The sequence below is a fragment of the Argiope bruennichi genome, chromosome 6 (genome assembly GCF_947563725.1).
Source record: "Argiope bruennichi chromosome 6, qqArgBrue1.1, whole genome shotgun sequence".
NCBI lineage: Eukaryota > Metazoa > Arthropoda > Arachnida > Araneae > Araneidae > Argiope > Argiope bruennichi.
Window position 1 is genome coordinate 93,297,185 of NC_079156.1, and position 16,540 is coordinate 93,313,724.

Here is a 16,540-nt window from a genome sequence, read left to right on the forward strand (position 1 = left end):
CAGGAGATCAGGTTTGCCACAAAAAAGATGGAAAAAAAAAAAAAAACTATGCTCACTACCTTACCGGAGAAAATAATGAAGCATCTGTCTCTCTGGCTGATGTCAAAAGGTCATCATCTGATGAATGGATATTTATCAGAGTTTCAGCTTTTTGTGCATCTACAGTCTATTTCAAATTCTTTTAAAAAATCGTCTTTAATTCTAGCATTATGAATAAGGCAATTAATGGCACAGATGAGATCGAGATTTTGAGTCATCTGTTCCACATCGAGATTTTGAGTGATTCTGATACGGATATTTTTTCAGAATCTGAGCTCATTGCGTGCCTGCCTTCTACTCATTTTGTATTGTACTTTCGAATTTTTTTTAATATTCATTTTAAAAGTTTATTAATGCATTGTGTCCATTAAAACTTCAGAATAATTTGAATGAGACTTCTGAAAATTGTTTCACATCATAAATGATTTTTTAAAATATATTTTAATTTAAATTAAAATAAAAGGGTTACTAAATGCCGATTTTAAAGTATATGTATAGTATATGTAAGTATATGTAAAGTATAATAATCTAAATAGGCCCCAAAAATTACGATGTTAGGACTTAAGCTCAACTTTGAAAATAAATAAATAAAGTTTAAAGACGCAAAACTCCCCGTCTTATAGGATGATTCCTTTCGCGTATACTCCGTCCCGAACGAACGTCTAGAGCAGAGACATCCCGTCTCGAAAGGGTTTAATTTAAAGAGAAGTAAAGTTGTCACTCTTTTCTTTCTGTCACCTATATTCGACGATTATTTAAATACATAGAAGGCCTTTTTCGATGGAGTATAATTCTTAAATTAGAATTGTCTATAAATTCATCTTAACCGTTTTAAGATCAGCGGAAGCTACTTTCATCTTCCAAGGTAAAAGCTTGTAGAAGCTTTTTCTTCACACTTCTTAACAATGAGATTAACGAACTGTAGCGCCGAAGCAAACGTTTCCAGAAGATTTCCTCTGCAATTAATAGATCGAAAACATTGACGTTTTTCCTGTTCACCAAAGCATGGATTGTAAAAACGATCTAATTTGTTCCGCTTTTGCGTCAATATTGTTTTTAGCGCAACTTCTAAGTTAGGACAATTTATGTTGAAGGTGTAGCTCCTTTATGCTATTCATTGTTAGTTGAATCATTTAATGTTTCAGAACGATTTAATGGAATGTCAAAGCCAGCTACTAGTTTCCGCTTCTGGAAACAACTTAAAAATACCTTTGTATGCCGAATGGTATGAATAAAAATAGATGAACCATTTAGATTCCTGTTATCGGTATTATTAGTAGAGGATGATTGGTATTGGATACTTTTTAACAATTCTATATTAATAAGATGAAAAATTAAGTAATCGGGAACTGCTATGAATTTTTTGGTAGATTCATATAGGAAGATTACTTAATGCAATGGTTCTCTTGACAAGACTTCGGGAAATTTTCAGTTCTTCATCGATCATCGTCTCTAGGACTCCAAACCACCCTTAGTTGGAAAGTTATTTATTATATGTAATATCCTTGTAATGCTTTGTCCATGTTACCTTGTGAACAGAATAACTAGAGTAATTTTGTTTGGATTTTAACCGGCTTGGAATATGTAAGAAATGTTAAAACCTCGGATGAGTTCGTAAATAAGCTATCTAATTCAAAAGGGGTGGAAATGATGGGGAGGGGTCGAAATTTTCATTTCGCTATAACTTTCTTAATATTGAAGATAGAAAAATAAATCCAATTAGCCAAATGAGCACCTCATTAAGACTAACAACTTTTGTATTTGAAGTTTTTCGATAACTGTAATATCTTAGAAGTTAGAGGCTGAAAAGTTATTTTCAAGCCCTAATCTTCACTCTTTCTATCAACAATTTATGTTGCGAGATAGTAACATATATGTAAAGGAATCTACCTTTGCTTTCCAGCTAACTTTGAGGAATTTTTTTACAATTAAGACGGTCTGTTACTTATAAATAAGGTATTGTAATCTATTTTTAAAGAAGGAAGCATATCTATATCTATATGTAGAAAGCTCGACTTGTATGTGTATCGGCGCTCTACAAGTCAAGTTATTAGACATAGAACTGCTAAATCCGACTCGCATATACTTTAAAAGGTGAGAACATGCACTTAGAAGTGAATTTTTCAAATTTTTAATGAGTTAGAAATCAAGCGAAGTTTGAAATTTTGATGTTTTTCCACTATAATAATAAAAAATATTATCGCACAAAAATAATTTTTACATTCTTTTAAAATTAAAAAAAAAAAAAAAAAACTTTTTAATGATATCAATTTATTTGCCGTGTCACTCTTCCCCCATGAATTTTGACACTTTTTTTAAAGTTTGAACGTTTTTAACAATAGGTTTTGATGTTGCAAGGAAATTCAAACCATTTAATTTTTTTTAAATATTTAATCGCGTGATTCTGAAACTGTTGAAAGCTTATTATTCTGCTTCTTATTATTCGAGTAGTTTAATTGAAGAATAAGAAACCGAAATGATATGACGGCGAATAACGATGCGTCACTTGAAATAGATTATCCAGAAAAGTTTTTAATGGCACTATTATATTAAATGACTTCATCAGGAGGGTTCATGTTCATAATAAACAGAACATGTGTGAGGTTATTAAAATACCACGACTTTAATATCTATTACATTTTTATACTTAAAAATATTTTGTATGGAGAATCACAAACATCGAATTATGTTAAGAGATTTAATTGAAATTAAACCTAATCAATATTTCCGGTGAATCAACTGGTCGGTAGAGGCCACTAATTTTAATGTAGATGAAAAATTAAATAACCGGAAACAGCTATGATGTATTTATTTGTTTTGTAGTTAAAGATTTTCATAACATAATGAAGAAAGACAAACAGAAAGAGAAAATATTGTAATTGTCAAATAATTCGACTTCAAGAATTTGACCCATATTTATGTTTTAGATTCACAAATTCAGGACGAACTATTATTGGAATTATGATTGTCTATGAGCATTATAACTCAAAAACGGAACAAACTAGAAGAATGAAATTTGGAAATGCGGCCTGAAAACCTCAATGGAAGATTTTTATCAAACTTGGATGAAATCCATCAACTGAAAGTCTTATGGGTATACGATAACTCAAAAGCGCAGCTAGTTAACAGATGAAATGTAGTGAATGTTTCATGGCTAAAACGGTAGGACTGAATGATATTTACTATCAATATTTTACCATCCATCTTTAGAATGATTGTGTATTGATTTGTCTGCTGGTGCGAGTGTTAACGCTATAGCTTAAAATCACAATGAGCTCAAAATGAATACGCTGTGATGTAGAAGTACATGAGCAATTCAAGGAAATAACATGGCCACTGAAGTGAAACTGTATCTTTAACCTTTGATCCGCCCTCCTGTTGTGCCCACTTAAAAATAAAAATACACTGAAAAATTTTCGGTTCATACAGGGTTTTTTTTTTTTCTTCCGAGCAACATTTTTAACTGCTTAAAATAGCAATTAAAATAATTATTTGCTTTCAGATAATAACTAGACGCCTTTGGCGATCAGCTTATTTTAGCAGAATATTTACTTTCATGATTGTTAAAATGCATTTCTTTAAAACTTCAGCGACTTTAAAACTTTAAAGCGATTAATCCTTGTTTAGTTAATAAGACTAAAAATATGAATTCAATTAACCTATTCTACTATCAACAACTGCGCGTGCAAATTATAATTCTATTATATATATATATATATATATATATATATATATATATATATATATATATATATATATATATATATATATATATATATATATATATATATATATATATATATATATATTCTACCCCTACAAAGCAAAGGGAAATTAATACAAACCAGCGTGAGTCTTCTCCCCACAACTTTCTCGCATATCCTCTAATAAACTTCTCATGCCAGAGAGCGACTTATATGGCACTGGCGTACTATAGTTACGAAATATTTACTTATGTCATGAATTCAGCATTTTTATTGAAGCTGTCTCGTTATCTTTGGCGAGTTATTTGGCGATTAATCCCTGGCATAGGATAAAAGTGTTCGAAAATCGAATTTGTATTTTAGACACGTCTTTCTAAACTGATTGAAATTAAAATTAGACACAAAACTGCACTTGTAATCACAAAATCCCGTACTAAATTTGATATATTTAAACCATTGCATTTTTGAACTGCTGCGATTACATGTGTCTGAAAGGACAGACTGACAGACAGTCAACACGTAGTTGGATCTGACTCAAAAGTTGACAGGAGTCTACACTATAGATGTTAAATTTGTGTACCGTAATTTATCTATCTGTCTCTCTTCGCTTTGTTGTTATTGTGTTAATTTATACTCGAACAATCGGGCAGACGGCTTTCCTCTGAGCAGATTTTACTTAAAATTTGACAGATATCTGACAATTTGCTGTAAAGATTGGATACTAAATTTCAACCATCTAGCTCAAAGTGGTTTTTGTGTTATCTTTGCCACAGGCAGAGAGACGAAACATATTTTTGAAATGTGTTTTTCAAACTCATGGAGATCTAAAACGTGGAAATTCGTCAAAATCTCGAGTTCGGATTTTTTTTTTTTTTTGACGATAGTAAAATAGAAATAGTAAAAACAATTAAAATAGCAATTATTTGCTTTTAAGTGGCAATTAGCTATAAAAAAAATAATACTACAAAATATTTAGAGTATACTACTAATGGTATTTCCTAATATAAAAATGATAATGCTACTTTAGAATTCATGTTCACGAAGAGATTTTTTTTTATTATTATTCTAACTTTTCATTGGTGAAGGCACAAGAAAGAATGCCTTCATAAAACACTAAAATTCATTTGAATTTCAATATAACAATAAAAACACTGTTACAAACTAACTATCAAATAGAAATTATAAAAATTATTAAATTTAGAAGAAAAAATTAATGAAATGAAATTATTAAAAAAATATTAATGAATTAAATTTCGAAGAAAAAATTAATTTGTTAATGAAATTGTTATCATTAAAAAAAATTATTTAAAAAAAAAGATAGTGTAAAAATCATTTTTGTAAATTAATATTTACAGAAGAAACAGTTGAAAAAGCTTCCAAAACTTGCTTAATTTTTAATAACCTCATATTTTAATTTCTAGACGAACATGTTTTCCAAATATCAACAAGTTCGGTAGAAAATTGTAGATTTGTATTAAAAAAAAAACTTACTATCAAACACATAGATAGATATAGATATACGTTTTTATACCTGTGTTGGAATCTGACCACTGGATCCGCCCAAACGTCACTGATATCTACTGTCTTTCCTTTTTCTATGACGTCTTTCTGCTTTTTGGCCATTAACCACCCCATATGGGCGAAGAAGAATCCTCTATTCACATTATGAGGGTCAGCGTTGGTCTCTGCGAATTTATGATGGACTCGGTGGTCACGGGCCCACTCATACAGGTCATTCTAATAAAAATAAGATAAGATTTCATTGTCAATACCAAAATAATTCTTTAAATAAAAAATCTTAAAGACAAAATTTTTTGAAAATGTTATGGATATATTCTAAACAAAATGGAATATTTATCACTTTAGATATTTTCCTTCATAATGAATATTTTGGAACCTTCTCGATCTTATCAATCAATTAATTAATTACTTAATTATTTTCAATATCGTAAATTATTCTTAATGGCTTGATTTTTTATCTTGTATTGTTTTTGGTTTCTCGTGCATTTTTGTCTTAATTTCCAGTCAGAAATTGTTTTCTATATTTTAGCGAATAATATAGAATAATAAAAAGAAAGCGGATATATATATTTTATGAATAAATAGTTGATATACTGGCTTTACTCGGAACAAAAATATATTCATGTCTATATTTTAAAAAATGTATAAATTTCATTTTTAAACAAAATGTATTTGTATATAAAATACTACGTTACAAAAAATTTATCTTATCGTCTGCAAGCTTATTTTCAATTAAAATGATCGTATGCATCAGACGATTATTTAGAATTTACCACAATTTATTTTTACAATTGCAAAAAGATAATTTTCTCATATGTTATAATTTTGAAGAATGATAAAAAAAAAAATTGATTAACTTTGAGATAAACAACTCGAAGCCAAATAAATGTAATGATTATGTACTAAAAAGTCATTGTATTGATGAATTTTGCTGTATGTGCAAAATATCAAAATTAATGTGGTGAAGAGCTAAGAAACTGTAAGCTCAGACAGCATTTTATTTCAGACAAGGCAACATAAGCTACAGATTAAAATGTCTTAAATATTTGAATAATATTTATTGAGAAATAGAAAATCTATTAAAATAAGTATTTGGTTATACTAGTTTTAGGTAGTTTCGAGATTTATGGTCTACATCATATAGTATGTATAAAGTCCAGTTTGCAATCAAAACTGAACTCTTGAGGAATAAGAGGTTCCTGTTTCAATTCGATACACTTCTGTATGTTGACTGACCGTTTAATGAGTGTCGTTATAAAAGAACTTATGTATGTGTGCCAAGCGGTGCTCAGACAAATTTATCCCATTTTCAAACATGGGATTTGGTACATAGACACTCAAATGGTGACTCAATGCATCTGGAGCTTTAAATTTTAAAATTTAATATGGAATATATTTAATATATATGTCGCTTTGGTTCATTTTTCATGTATTGATATTCACATAGAGAAAAAAAAATCAGTATATTACTGATAAAGGGGGAAAAAACCGTCGGTTTAACAAACATTTGTTTCTCATTTTTTATATAATTTATTAAACTTTCAGTTTTTTTTTTTTTTTTTTTTTTTGAAAAAAAATTGTTTTTGCCAAAAAAAGTTTAAGAATTTAAGCTAAAATTCCTAGCCCTCGTGTTCACCCGTTTGCGTTATAGGATGCTGTTCATAGGGTAAGTTTAATTATAACCATCCTGTATTTTAAAGTTTCAATGGCATCATTTACTGGAAATAATCTAATTTCTTTACCTCTCTTTTTAGTGCGTCTGTATTTTCAGTTATTCTTTTTTATTTTTATCGTCTGCTGTTTTATTATTTATTTATATTATTGTGCTTACTTCGTTTTCATGATTTTATTTTGTGTTATTGTGACTATGATTTGATGATATTTATAAAACCGTCTATTGTTTTGCTGATGTACAATAATCAAACATTTCTTTAAAATACCATAATAAAAAAGAGCTCATTTCTGCCGTCTGTAATTCGTTCATCAAAGAAAACAAAACGTGAAAAGATATCATTACCTGCAGTGCCATGCAGTTGCAGAAAGCTAAAAATATCCTTAGAGGGAGTTTCGCTTTGTAAGCTTTGTGGGTCCATAGCCTGTGAGCTCCTGCCGTTACACCCAGACCAGTCAAGTAACATAAAAATATACCTGTGAAGAGAAAACGAAACAATGTCAAATTACAGAAATGCCTCAATTATCCGGTAAATAATAGACCAGAGAACGGCCGGATTAAAGAAAGCTCTAGATTATGGAGATTCATTTAGAAACAAGAGGGAGTGATTTCTCCAAAACTTTATCGTGTAATTTTTATCAAAAGTGTTATCCTCTCACTCAAGCATAAAAATGTGAGAAAGCCCGCAAATGTCAAAAATGGTTAATTAATTTAATTAATTAATTTTTATTTTCAGAGTTATGCACATGAGAATTGTATGGTTAAGAAATGATGAAAGTCGAGTATGCAATTTAGATATTTTTTTTCTACCAAATAAATCCAAAATTTGATAGAAAACTATGATTGCAATTACAAGAAAAAAAATTAAAAAATTCACTTATTTAAGTTCATTGCATTTATGACTTATTATGTATACAAGCAAACAAAAGTACTGACCGACAGATGCTCAAACCCTTGTCAGATTTAGTTCAAAATTTGGAAGGAAAAAAAATCAACATTTTAGATGTTAAATTTGTGTACCAAATTTTATTATTCTGTTTTGTAATTATCGTATTCACTTGTACTAGGACAGACAAACTTTTTTCCCAAAGTGGATTTGCCTCAAAATGTGTCAAAAATCTACATTTTTGATGTAACGTTCCACCTACCAAATTTCGTTTCTCTAGCTCAAAGTGTATTTGAGTTAACGTATTCGCATATAGATATAATTTCAAAAAATTTGTTTTTCGAAGTCGGAGAGGTCCAAAACGAGGAAATTCATCAAAATTTCGAATTTGTATTTTTTTGCCAATTGCAATATTTTCTCTTTGTCTACTTCATACATGAGCGTGGCAGATTAACTTTATCAATATTGAAAGGTCCCAACACCCACTCAATGAAAGTATGGTGGGCGGCTAGTAAGTCTGGATATCACTGCGAAATTTCATACCCTTTTCGTTAAGTATTAGTGATTGATTACCTGGGGCACGTGCTTTATCAGTTAGAGAAGCTCACCCAAATAAATTTTGAAAGAATAGGGAAGTTTTCTGAATATTATCAAAGAATATCCAAGCATATGTTCGTTGAATAGCCATTATCTAAGTGAAGGTGTTCTTTCATATATCAACGCCTTAAGAATGCGAATTGTTTCTGGGCGAGGTGAAGAATTTTTCTTAGCTTTGATACAGAAACGCGGGCATTCTAAAATATCTGAACTCGAATGATCTTAGGATTAAAAGGATTTAAGCAGACAGCAGCGGACTGTTTACTTGTGCGAGGAAGTCGATAGGTCAATACTCATGATGGCTGAGAAATCATGCACTTTACAAGAAACAGACAATAATCTATATTTATAAAATACGAAGATTAAAATATGTACCGAAAAAAGAACAATCATTTATGAAATTGCGTAAAACCGGCAGACAACATTCAGGCTATATTGAAACTATAAAAAGCTGATCCATTTGTTTCCACAAATAACCACCTGCGTATTTAATAAACTTCCGCTGTGGCCCTACTGGTGAAATAATGAAGATAAGCGACGGTTTCGGTTGATTGATTTTAAGAATATTTACAGACGAATGACTCTTGATGGAAAAAAAGGTTATTAGTGCCAGACGTTCCTTATTGTGGAGGGTGAAAAATACTGATGAACATTCCAGTGATAGATTAAAATGCAACAGCCAAACTCGAAGAGCCAGAAATAAATGTTTAAAAGTGTTCGGTGGATCTCTGTGGGAACTCCAACTTCCTGGAATCCAACTATTAATAAACCAGTAATAGTTTTTGATATCAGGAAATGGTTAATGGCGTTTGAAATTTATTGCCCTTCACTTAAAAAGAGTAATAAAATAACACGAAAGGTTTCGAATCAAGTGAATGATATTTCTATATATATCATAGAAAATGCATTGATTAATTTGTTAGAATACCTTTAATTAATTAGGGTATAAATCGTAACAGTTAGTTGGTATATCACTGTTAAAATTAAAGAATGCGTACGTGTGACTGTGGGACATCTAGATTGTTTAACTAATATACTTTGGAAGGTGGGAATAAGCACAGATATGAATTTTTTTTTAATTTTAATTAATTAAAGTTTTGTGAGATTTTGCCATTATGCTTCGGCACTTTCTGGAACTATTTTTGCATAAAATTTATTTTTAGCAATTATAAAACTAAAAAAAAAAAATATTTTTCTAACAGTACTTAATTGACGTGAAATGTTTTTCCTAACTTGAATATTGAGAATTTTTTTATAATATTTTTTGCATAATTTTCAACAACAGTTTTAATTGTTTCAAAGAAATTCAAACAGTTTTCTTTGTTCCATCAAATATTGAATCGGAAGATTTTTTTTTTTCTGTTACCAAACTTAATTAACGAAGAAAGAAAGTTTCCGTTTTCATCCTCGCAGTTTACACGAGGAATGAGAAATTAAAATTATATAGTCGCTAAAGACAACATGCAATCTGAAGATAGATTATATCGGACGGCTACGTTTTCAATGTAATTATGATGTCATGGAACTCGACACCATTATAAATATTTAAACGCATAATAAAGAGAACATATATAAAATTATAAAAATAACATGGCTTTAATGTCCGTTTGGTGTTTAAAATTACTTTATTGATAAAATTATGAACATTAAGTCATACATAAGAGATTTAATGGACATTAATCCCTACCATTATTCCCAGAGCACTAAATAAGGTTAGGTTGAGTACAAATCATATTTAAATTTTCATTTAATATAGTAGTTCGTGATATTAACATTACTTGCACACTGATAATTTTTTATGTATTTATGTATATTAATTATTTATTGTGTTTTCTATATAAAATTAATATCTGTCTTATGAAATATATCACCCTTTTGAAATCAATCCATCAGCTGAAGGGTCAAGAGTTTTAAAAATTTATGAAACCAGCGGATGTAATATTTTCCCTTGTTTTTTGTACACTTTCACAATATTGCATCTTTTGTATTTAGTTTCATCGTACAATGAGCAATAGAGTATGTATTTTAGACTTTTTTCCTTTGACATGATTGTAAAGAGTGTAAAAAATTGACACTTGAAAAAATATTTTGAATATATGCTTGAAAATATTCGAACAACCTTTCGAATTTCATTTCGATAGTTAAATATAATGTTCAGGTTAATCGAAAAATAACTTTTGAAATTAGTTGCTGGAATTCAGGAACAAAACTGTTCGACAATTAAACTGATATAATTTTTTTAAAAAGAATTTTTTTTAAATTTTTAATATGATGGAAAATCATTTTTGTGCAATAACATTTTTAAAAGTTGTCGTGGAAAAAAATCTAAAATCTCGCTTAGTTCTTAAAAAAAAAAAAAAAAAAAAAAAAAAGACACTACGGGTGCACATTTTTATCTTCAAAAAATATATTTGTTCCAAATTTCATAGCTTTATGTTAAACAATCTGACTTTTACAGCACCAACAATACACACATTAGCCTTTGTTACGATAAGAAGAAAAGAGCTCCAAAAGCAAATATGTTTACTTGAGAAGATATCTTTAAATCTTTAGAATATTGCCTCGAAAGATTGCGCTGCAATTATTAGATGATAATATCAAATTGATAAAAAAGCAAAAGAAAAGGAAATAGAATCAGAATAAACTCGTGAAGAGTTTTTTGATTTAAATATAGGTAAAATTAAAATACTATGATAAAATTGTTTCAAAATTGTTAATAAAAAAAAATCAAGGTTTTGTAAAAAAAGGTTGATAAAGAAACACCAGATGGAAGTTTCTGAATTGCAGGAAAATTTATTTGAAAAAGAGTGTGTATTAGAGAAATTATGAGGAATAGAAAAAAGAAAACTGAAGGATTTTCAATTTACTATCGAAAAATAATCAGAAAGTTCACATTCAGGATCTAATGATGTTGCCCGAATTTCAATAGAAATTTTTGATTATGACGATACTTGGGTTATAGGTTTGTGTATGATGAAATTGTAGGAAATTCTAGTCCTATTTCATTGCATGTTGAAAGAGAAACAGCAGTTACGTATTGAAAAGAACCACAGGTTGCTGATCTCTAAGCTTGGCGTATTGATGCAATATATAGGATGCAGCTTTTACTGTGCCATCTATTTGACTACTGAAATCGAGTAAAAGACATATAAATTTCAAATATGAAGATATGACACAACTTACCGTAAAACCATGACGCTAGTGTGGCATTCAGTATGACCAGGTATAACCCATAGAGTGCAGCAGCATGAAGTGCTATGAAGAGCAGGACATTTCGCCAGACTATTTGGACAGGCTCTAAAGGCTTTGTTTCCTGTTGGGGTTCGTGGTGTTCCTCCGGCAGCGTAGACGACACTACATTTGGTGCCATTTATTATTGTTGCTACAACCTAAAAGGAGAAAAGAATAGAATATCAGCCACCGATGAATGAATCAAATCATAGATATCACAAATTATAGATATTTTTAATTACGATTGTGTCGAATTACAGATATTTCAAATGTGAATTTCTATCGGAAATTTTTGGTAAGTCGCAGGTATCCCAAATTATATCGCCCACCGATGAATTAATGAAATTATAAATAACCTAAATTATATCGACCACTTATAGATCGATCAAATCACAGATATCTCAAATCACAAATATCTCGAATTATATTACAAATAAACTAATAACATCTAGAAATTGCAAACGATTTTTTTTCTAATCCGTATGTTCAAAAAAGGAATTATTCTTTTTCATTTTCCAGATATCGCTATCCCATAGAACTAATGATCATAATTTCGATGCCTTTAAACAAATATGAGCTGAAGATTCTCACAAAATTCAATTTATAAAGATAAAATATAATTTGAAATAATTGTTTCTAATAGAAGGAAAATGAAAACGATTTTTTTCTAAATATTTGAAAACATTACAATGCTGTCTGAATAAAATTTCAGTGCACTATATTGTGTTAGTCGAGGGGAGAACATTTCCACCAGTTCTTTTAAGATGTTCACTGAAGTTCAAAATTAAATCGAATCAGCGCACCAAATGTGGGTCAGGGGAGCACGAATTGATTCTATTCTGATATTTCATGAAGAAATTTTTTCTTGCTGTAGTATAAAGCTCAAAGAATTCTTTAAGAAATCTTCTTAAATACATTAAATTTACAATTTTCTAAATTTCAGTATTTTTGAAAGGCAAAACATTCTAGGCTTAGTTTCCACAATGGATCTGCTATTTTTAACTATTTATTTCGTTTATTAATTTCTTTCTTGTATTCAATTTGAACACGGAACAAAATAATAAAATATTTTTTTTTATAATCGTCAGTAATTTCAAGCCTTTATTGATCTCCACTATTCAAGAACAGCAATAAAAAAATAATAGAAAAATTTAATACTATATGACACAAGAAGCATTAGACGCTTACAATAAAAGTAAATGCTTCGCTTAGGAAATAGGCTTAGCTAAAAATTCGTTTATACTGATGCAGCAAAGCGCAGCTGGGTAACCACATTAGTTCACTGAGATCATATACTTATATGATCCTCTGCACATAATATTACATAGTACAATTTTCATGAACATATTTACCAACAAGGGCTTAACAAACTTGATAACTATGTCGAATATAGTTATCTTAAGCATTTCCTTTCATTTGAATGCAAACGATCAAACAATAATGTCAAACGATTTTCTATACGGCTTTGAAAAAACTCCCAATTTGTAGAAAAAAAAATGATATTGTTTGAATAAAACTTTAATAATTTGTTTCTGCAGTAAAACGTTTTGAAAAACATTCTTAAAGCTAAAATTTATCCAACATTAATTTAACCATCAAATTTATGGTTAAATTAATGTTGGATTTTACCAGACAATTGGATTGGTAAATTGAATTCTTAGACCAACAGCAATTCAATTTTTAGAGTGGAATACTTTTTTTACGATTAATTTCATTGTGTTTTTTTTAATATTAAAATAGATTTATTGGCACAGTTTTATCTTAAATATTTTGAATTCGAGGTACGATAATTTTTTCATCCTCTTAAACTAGTAAAATAAATTATCTGCAGGAAACGAAGTTTTCGTTTTTTGGTACCTCATATCGAATATGAATTAAACAAATAGTAGGTTAAGAACTACTAAAGAATTATTAAGAACGTTTCTAAAATGAAGTAAGACAGATAATCTTAAAATAATCGTTTGCATTCGAATACACATTAGGATTGCTATTTCGTCACGATATTTTTGCATTCATTGTGTTTATTATAAAAACTAAAATCTTCGAGAACTCCAACCGTTTTTCAATTGGAACTTCAGTCGCATTCTATTGACTAATTGAATTGATTAAACAAGTGGTTAAATAACCTGTTAAATGCATTGCAAAACAATAAACTTTCAGATTATTTTACTCTAAAAAAAATTGGAAAACATTTTAAGTAAGTAATATTTTCAGAAATTCTTAAAGAACAGTAAAAATAGAAATATTCAAAGATAAATTAAAATACAAAAGAACAATCGCATCTAAAATAATCTTTCATTCAAATCAATCATTTACACAGTTTACACCATTTAAATAGAAGAAATTGCTGCCAATTTTTTCTAACTGAACATTCGATATTTCCTTACTACCAAAAAAATTTACCATAACTGGAAATAATTCTTTGTTTCAATTTTACGAATATTAATTATACGTAATTAACCGGATATTTTAAATAACTGTTTTTCAAAAAAAATTCGTTTATTTTTGTCTGAAGTCAACACTATTTTTATAGAGTGATTGTTCGATTCCATCAGTTAAGTAATCAATTAAATGCTTTCCTAAACAATGAGCTCTCATTTTTAGACATGAAAACAAAAAAGCAATTCGAAAATAGATTAAGCAAATAAAACAAAGAATATCCAAACGCAAATAAAAATAAGACATTCGAAGGGGAAAATATGTGATAGAGCCATAAAACAGCTACCTATTAAGCTGAATTTCATTAAAAAAATATTGCATAGGATTATTGTAAATAAAATGATTAATGCTACATCAAAATTTCAAGCGAAACATAATTGTGCATGCCATTTCATATATAAACGCACATTGCCTTACGATGTTTTAATGACATTCATTTACAATATTAAATCTATAAACTGGTATACTCTCAGTGAATTACACCATGCATATTACAAAAATAGCTTAAAACATAGTACAGGACAAATCATTGGTCACAGAGCTAATATTTGTCGTAAATAATTATTTCTTGAGTGATAAATGTTTACTAAAAGAACTTTTCAAAATTTTTATTAGATTTTGAAATAAAAATTCATTAAAGTTTTAACCTTTTTTTTCTTTCAGTAACTTATATTATGATATATTACAGGGAATATTATGGTACAAAAACTGTTTCTAAACCATTTTAAAATTCAAAAAATTAGCCTTTCAGTGAGATCAAATTTTAATACCTGTACATTTTATCCTAATTTTAATGAATTGAAAAATATTTTAGAATATATTTTATGGCAATGCTTTCAATTATTTTTTTCTTTTTTATTTCATTTTTATATTTTTTATTATAAATAATTTTTTTATTATACATTATCGCTGCTACATGATTAAGAGCTAGTTTAAAGTAATAAAGATAAACGAATCAAACCTAAATAATTATCAGACTATGATATTTTGGATTACTATTCGAATCTCTTTTAAATATTTTTCACCTGAAAAATGTTCAATGGATTCAAAAATTGAATTAATTCGGCATGTTTGGCAACCAATAAATAAACAATGATCAATTAAGAGATTCCAGATTTTTTAAAAATATTTATTTATCGTTTGCTACATTCGAGTTTATCATATCTTGTGATATACAGAAATCACATCTCATTGTTCTATTTTTAAGCAACATGAAAGCTAAAACAGTTTTCCATTGTTTTCCATTGTTGTGCGATTTATTTATTCAAACATGCATGGGTGAGCATCTTCATAACAAAAAGTAAAAAGGATGATTGAAAAGACTGGATTGCGTGCACAATAACGAACTCGAAATAGTTCCTTTTTAGTATTGCTCTAAAAAAAATCTAGATTCATCATGATTCTAGATTCGTGAACAAAGTTGACCATCAAAATAATAGTTATTATAGGAATTTCATTTTTAAATTACAGGTTTAAATTCTGAGATAACAGTCATTGCTTTTTTTAACGACCTACAGCTTTTGTGACATTAATAAAAATATATGTTATCTACTAAATTTTAAAAAAGCAATAAAAAATGAAATTTTTGTGAAAGAAGAATGTGTGAAATGTGAAAGAAGAATGGATTGTTAAAGCATTTAAAGAGAGCTATTTAGTGAATTTAGAATATGAATTTCCATTTTTTAAAATTTAATTTTTAAGCACAAATTCAGAAATTACATTAAAAGAATGATAAAGTAGTGATTCACCTCTGCGAAATGTTATTTTTCAAGAAAAATATGCAATGTCAAATTTGATTATATTTCAAACATTTAAATTTGCTAAATTCTTTCATTTTATTTGAAATATTAAAAAATATTGTTATATCCTTTCTTAATTTTTATAAAGGGCAATTTTCAAATACTATATATTTCAATTATATATATATTATTATTGCATTAAAATATATTTCAATTATTGCATTAAAATTTATTTATCATGTTATAATTGCATTACATAATACTATATAAACAGCACATATAGCTTTTTGAACTGCCATTGCATCAATATTACTTTAGATTCATTAAAAATATTGTTTAATTTCTTTAAATATTCCCAAGACGTTTGAAAATATTCGAAAATGACAAAATCACATATTTTAAATTATATATAAAGGATAATATATAATCATTTAAAAACTCTCCTTCCTAATTATATTAGAAATATAAGTGAATGAATAAATCTTTAAACATTTGTAATAAATTCATAATAATGATAAAATAATATTCTTTACCCTTAAATAGCAGTAATCTAGGAATTCAACTCATCAAGCTTAAACTGTTTTAATATTTTCCATCTAAGAATGGAAATGATTCGTTGCATTGAAAAAAAGAGGACAATTTAAGTTTTTTTTAAATTACAAATTAAACTTGCAGTTGTTATAACTGGTAATTTCATCTTATAACGGAACTT

General features: G+C 28.3%; 1 protein-coding gene across 1 annotated transcript in view; it reads right to left on the reverse strand.

The window, feature by feature from the left end:
* LOC129971821 (acyl-CoA desaturase-like) overlaps positions 1–16,540 on the reverse strand; it is a 61,279-nt gene that overhangs the window by 3,180 nt on the left and 41,559 nt on the right. Inside the window, exons 2-4 of the mRNA XM_056085797.1 lie at positions 11,603–11,808; positions 7,282–7,412; positions 5,275–5,480 (exon numbers count right to left, since the gene is read on the reverse strand). Of these exons, the coding sequence (XP_055941772.1) occupies positions 5,275–5,480; positions 7,282–7,412; positions 11,603–11,789 (524 nt within the window). The 5' untranslated portion in view covers positions 11,790–11,808. The remainder of the gene's footprint in view (positions 1–5,274; positions 5,481–7,281; positions 7,413–11,602; positions 11,809–16,540) is intronic.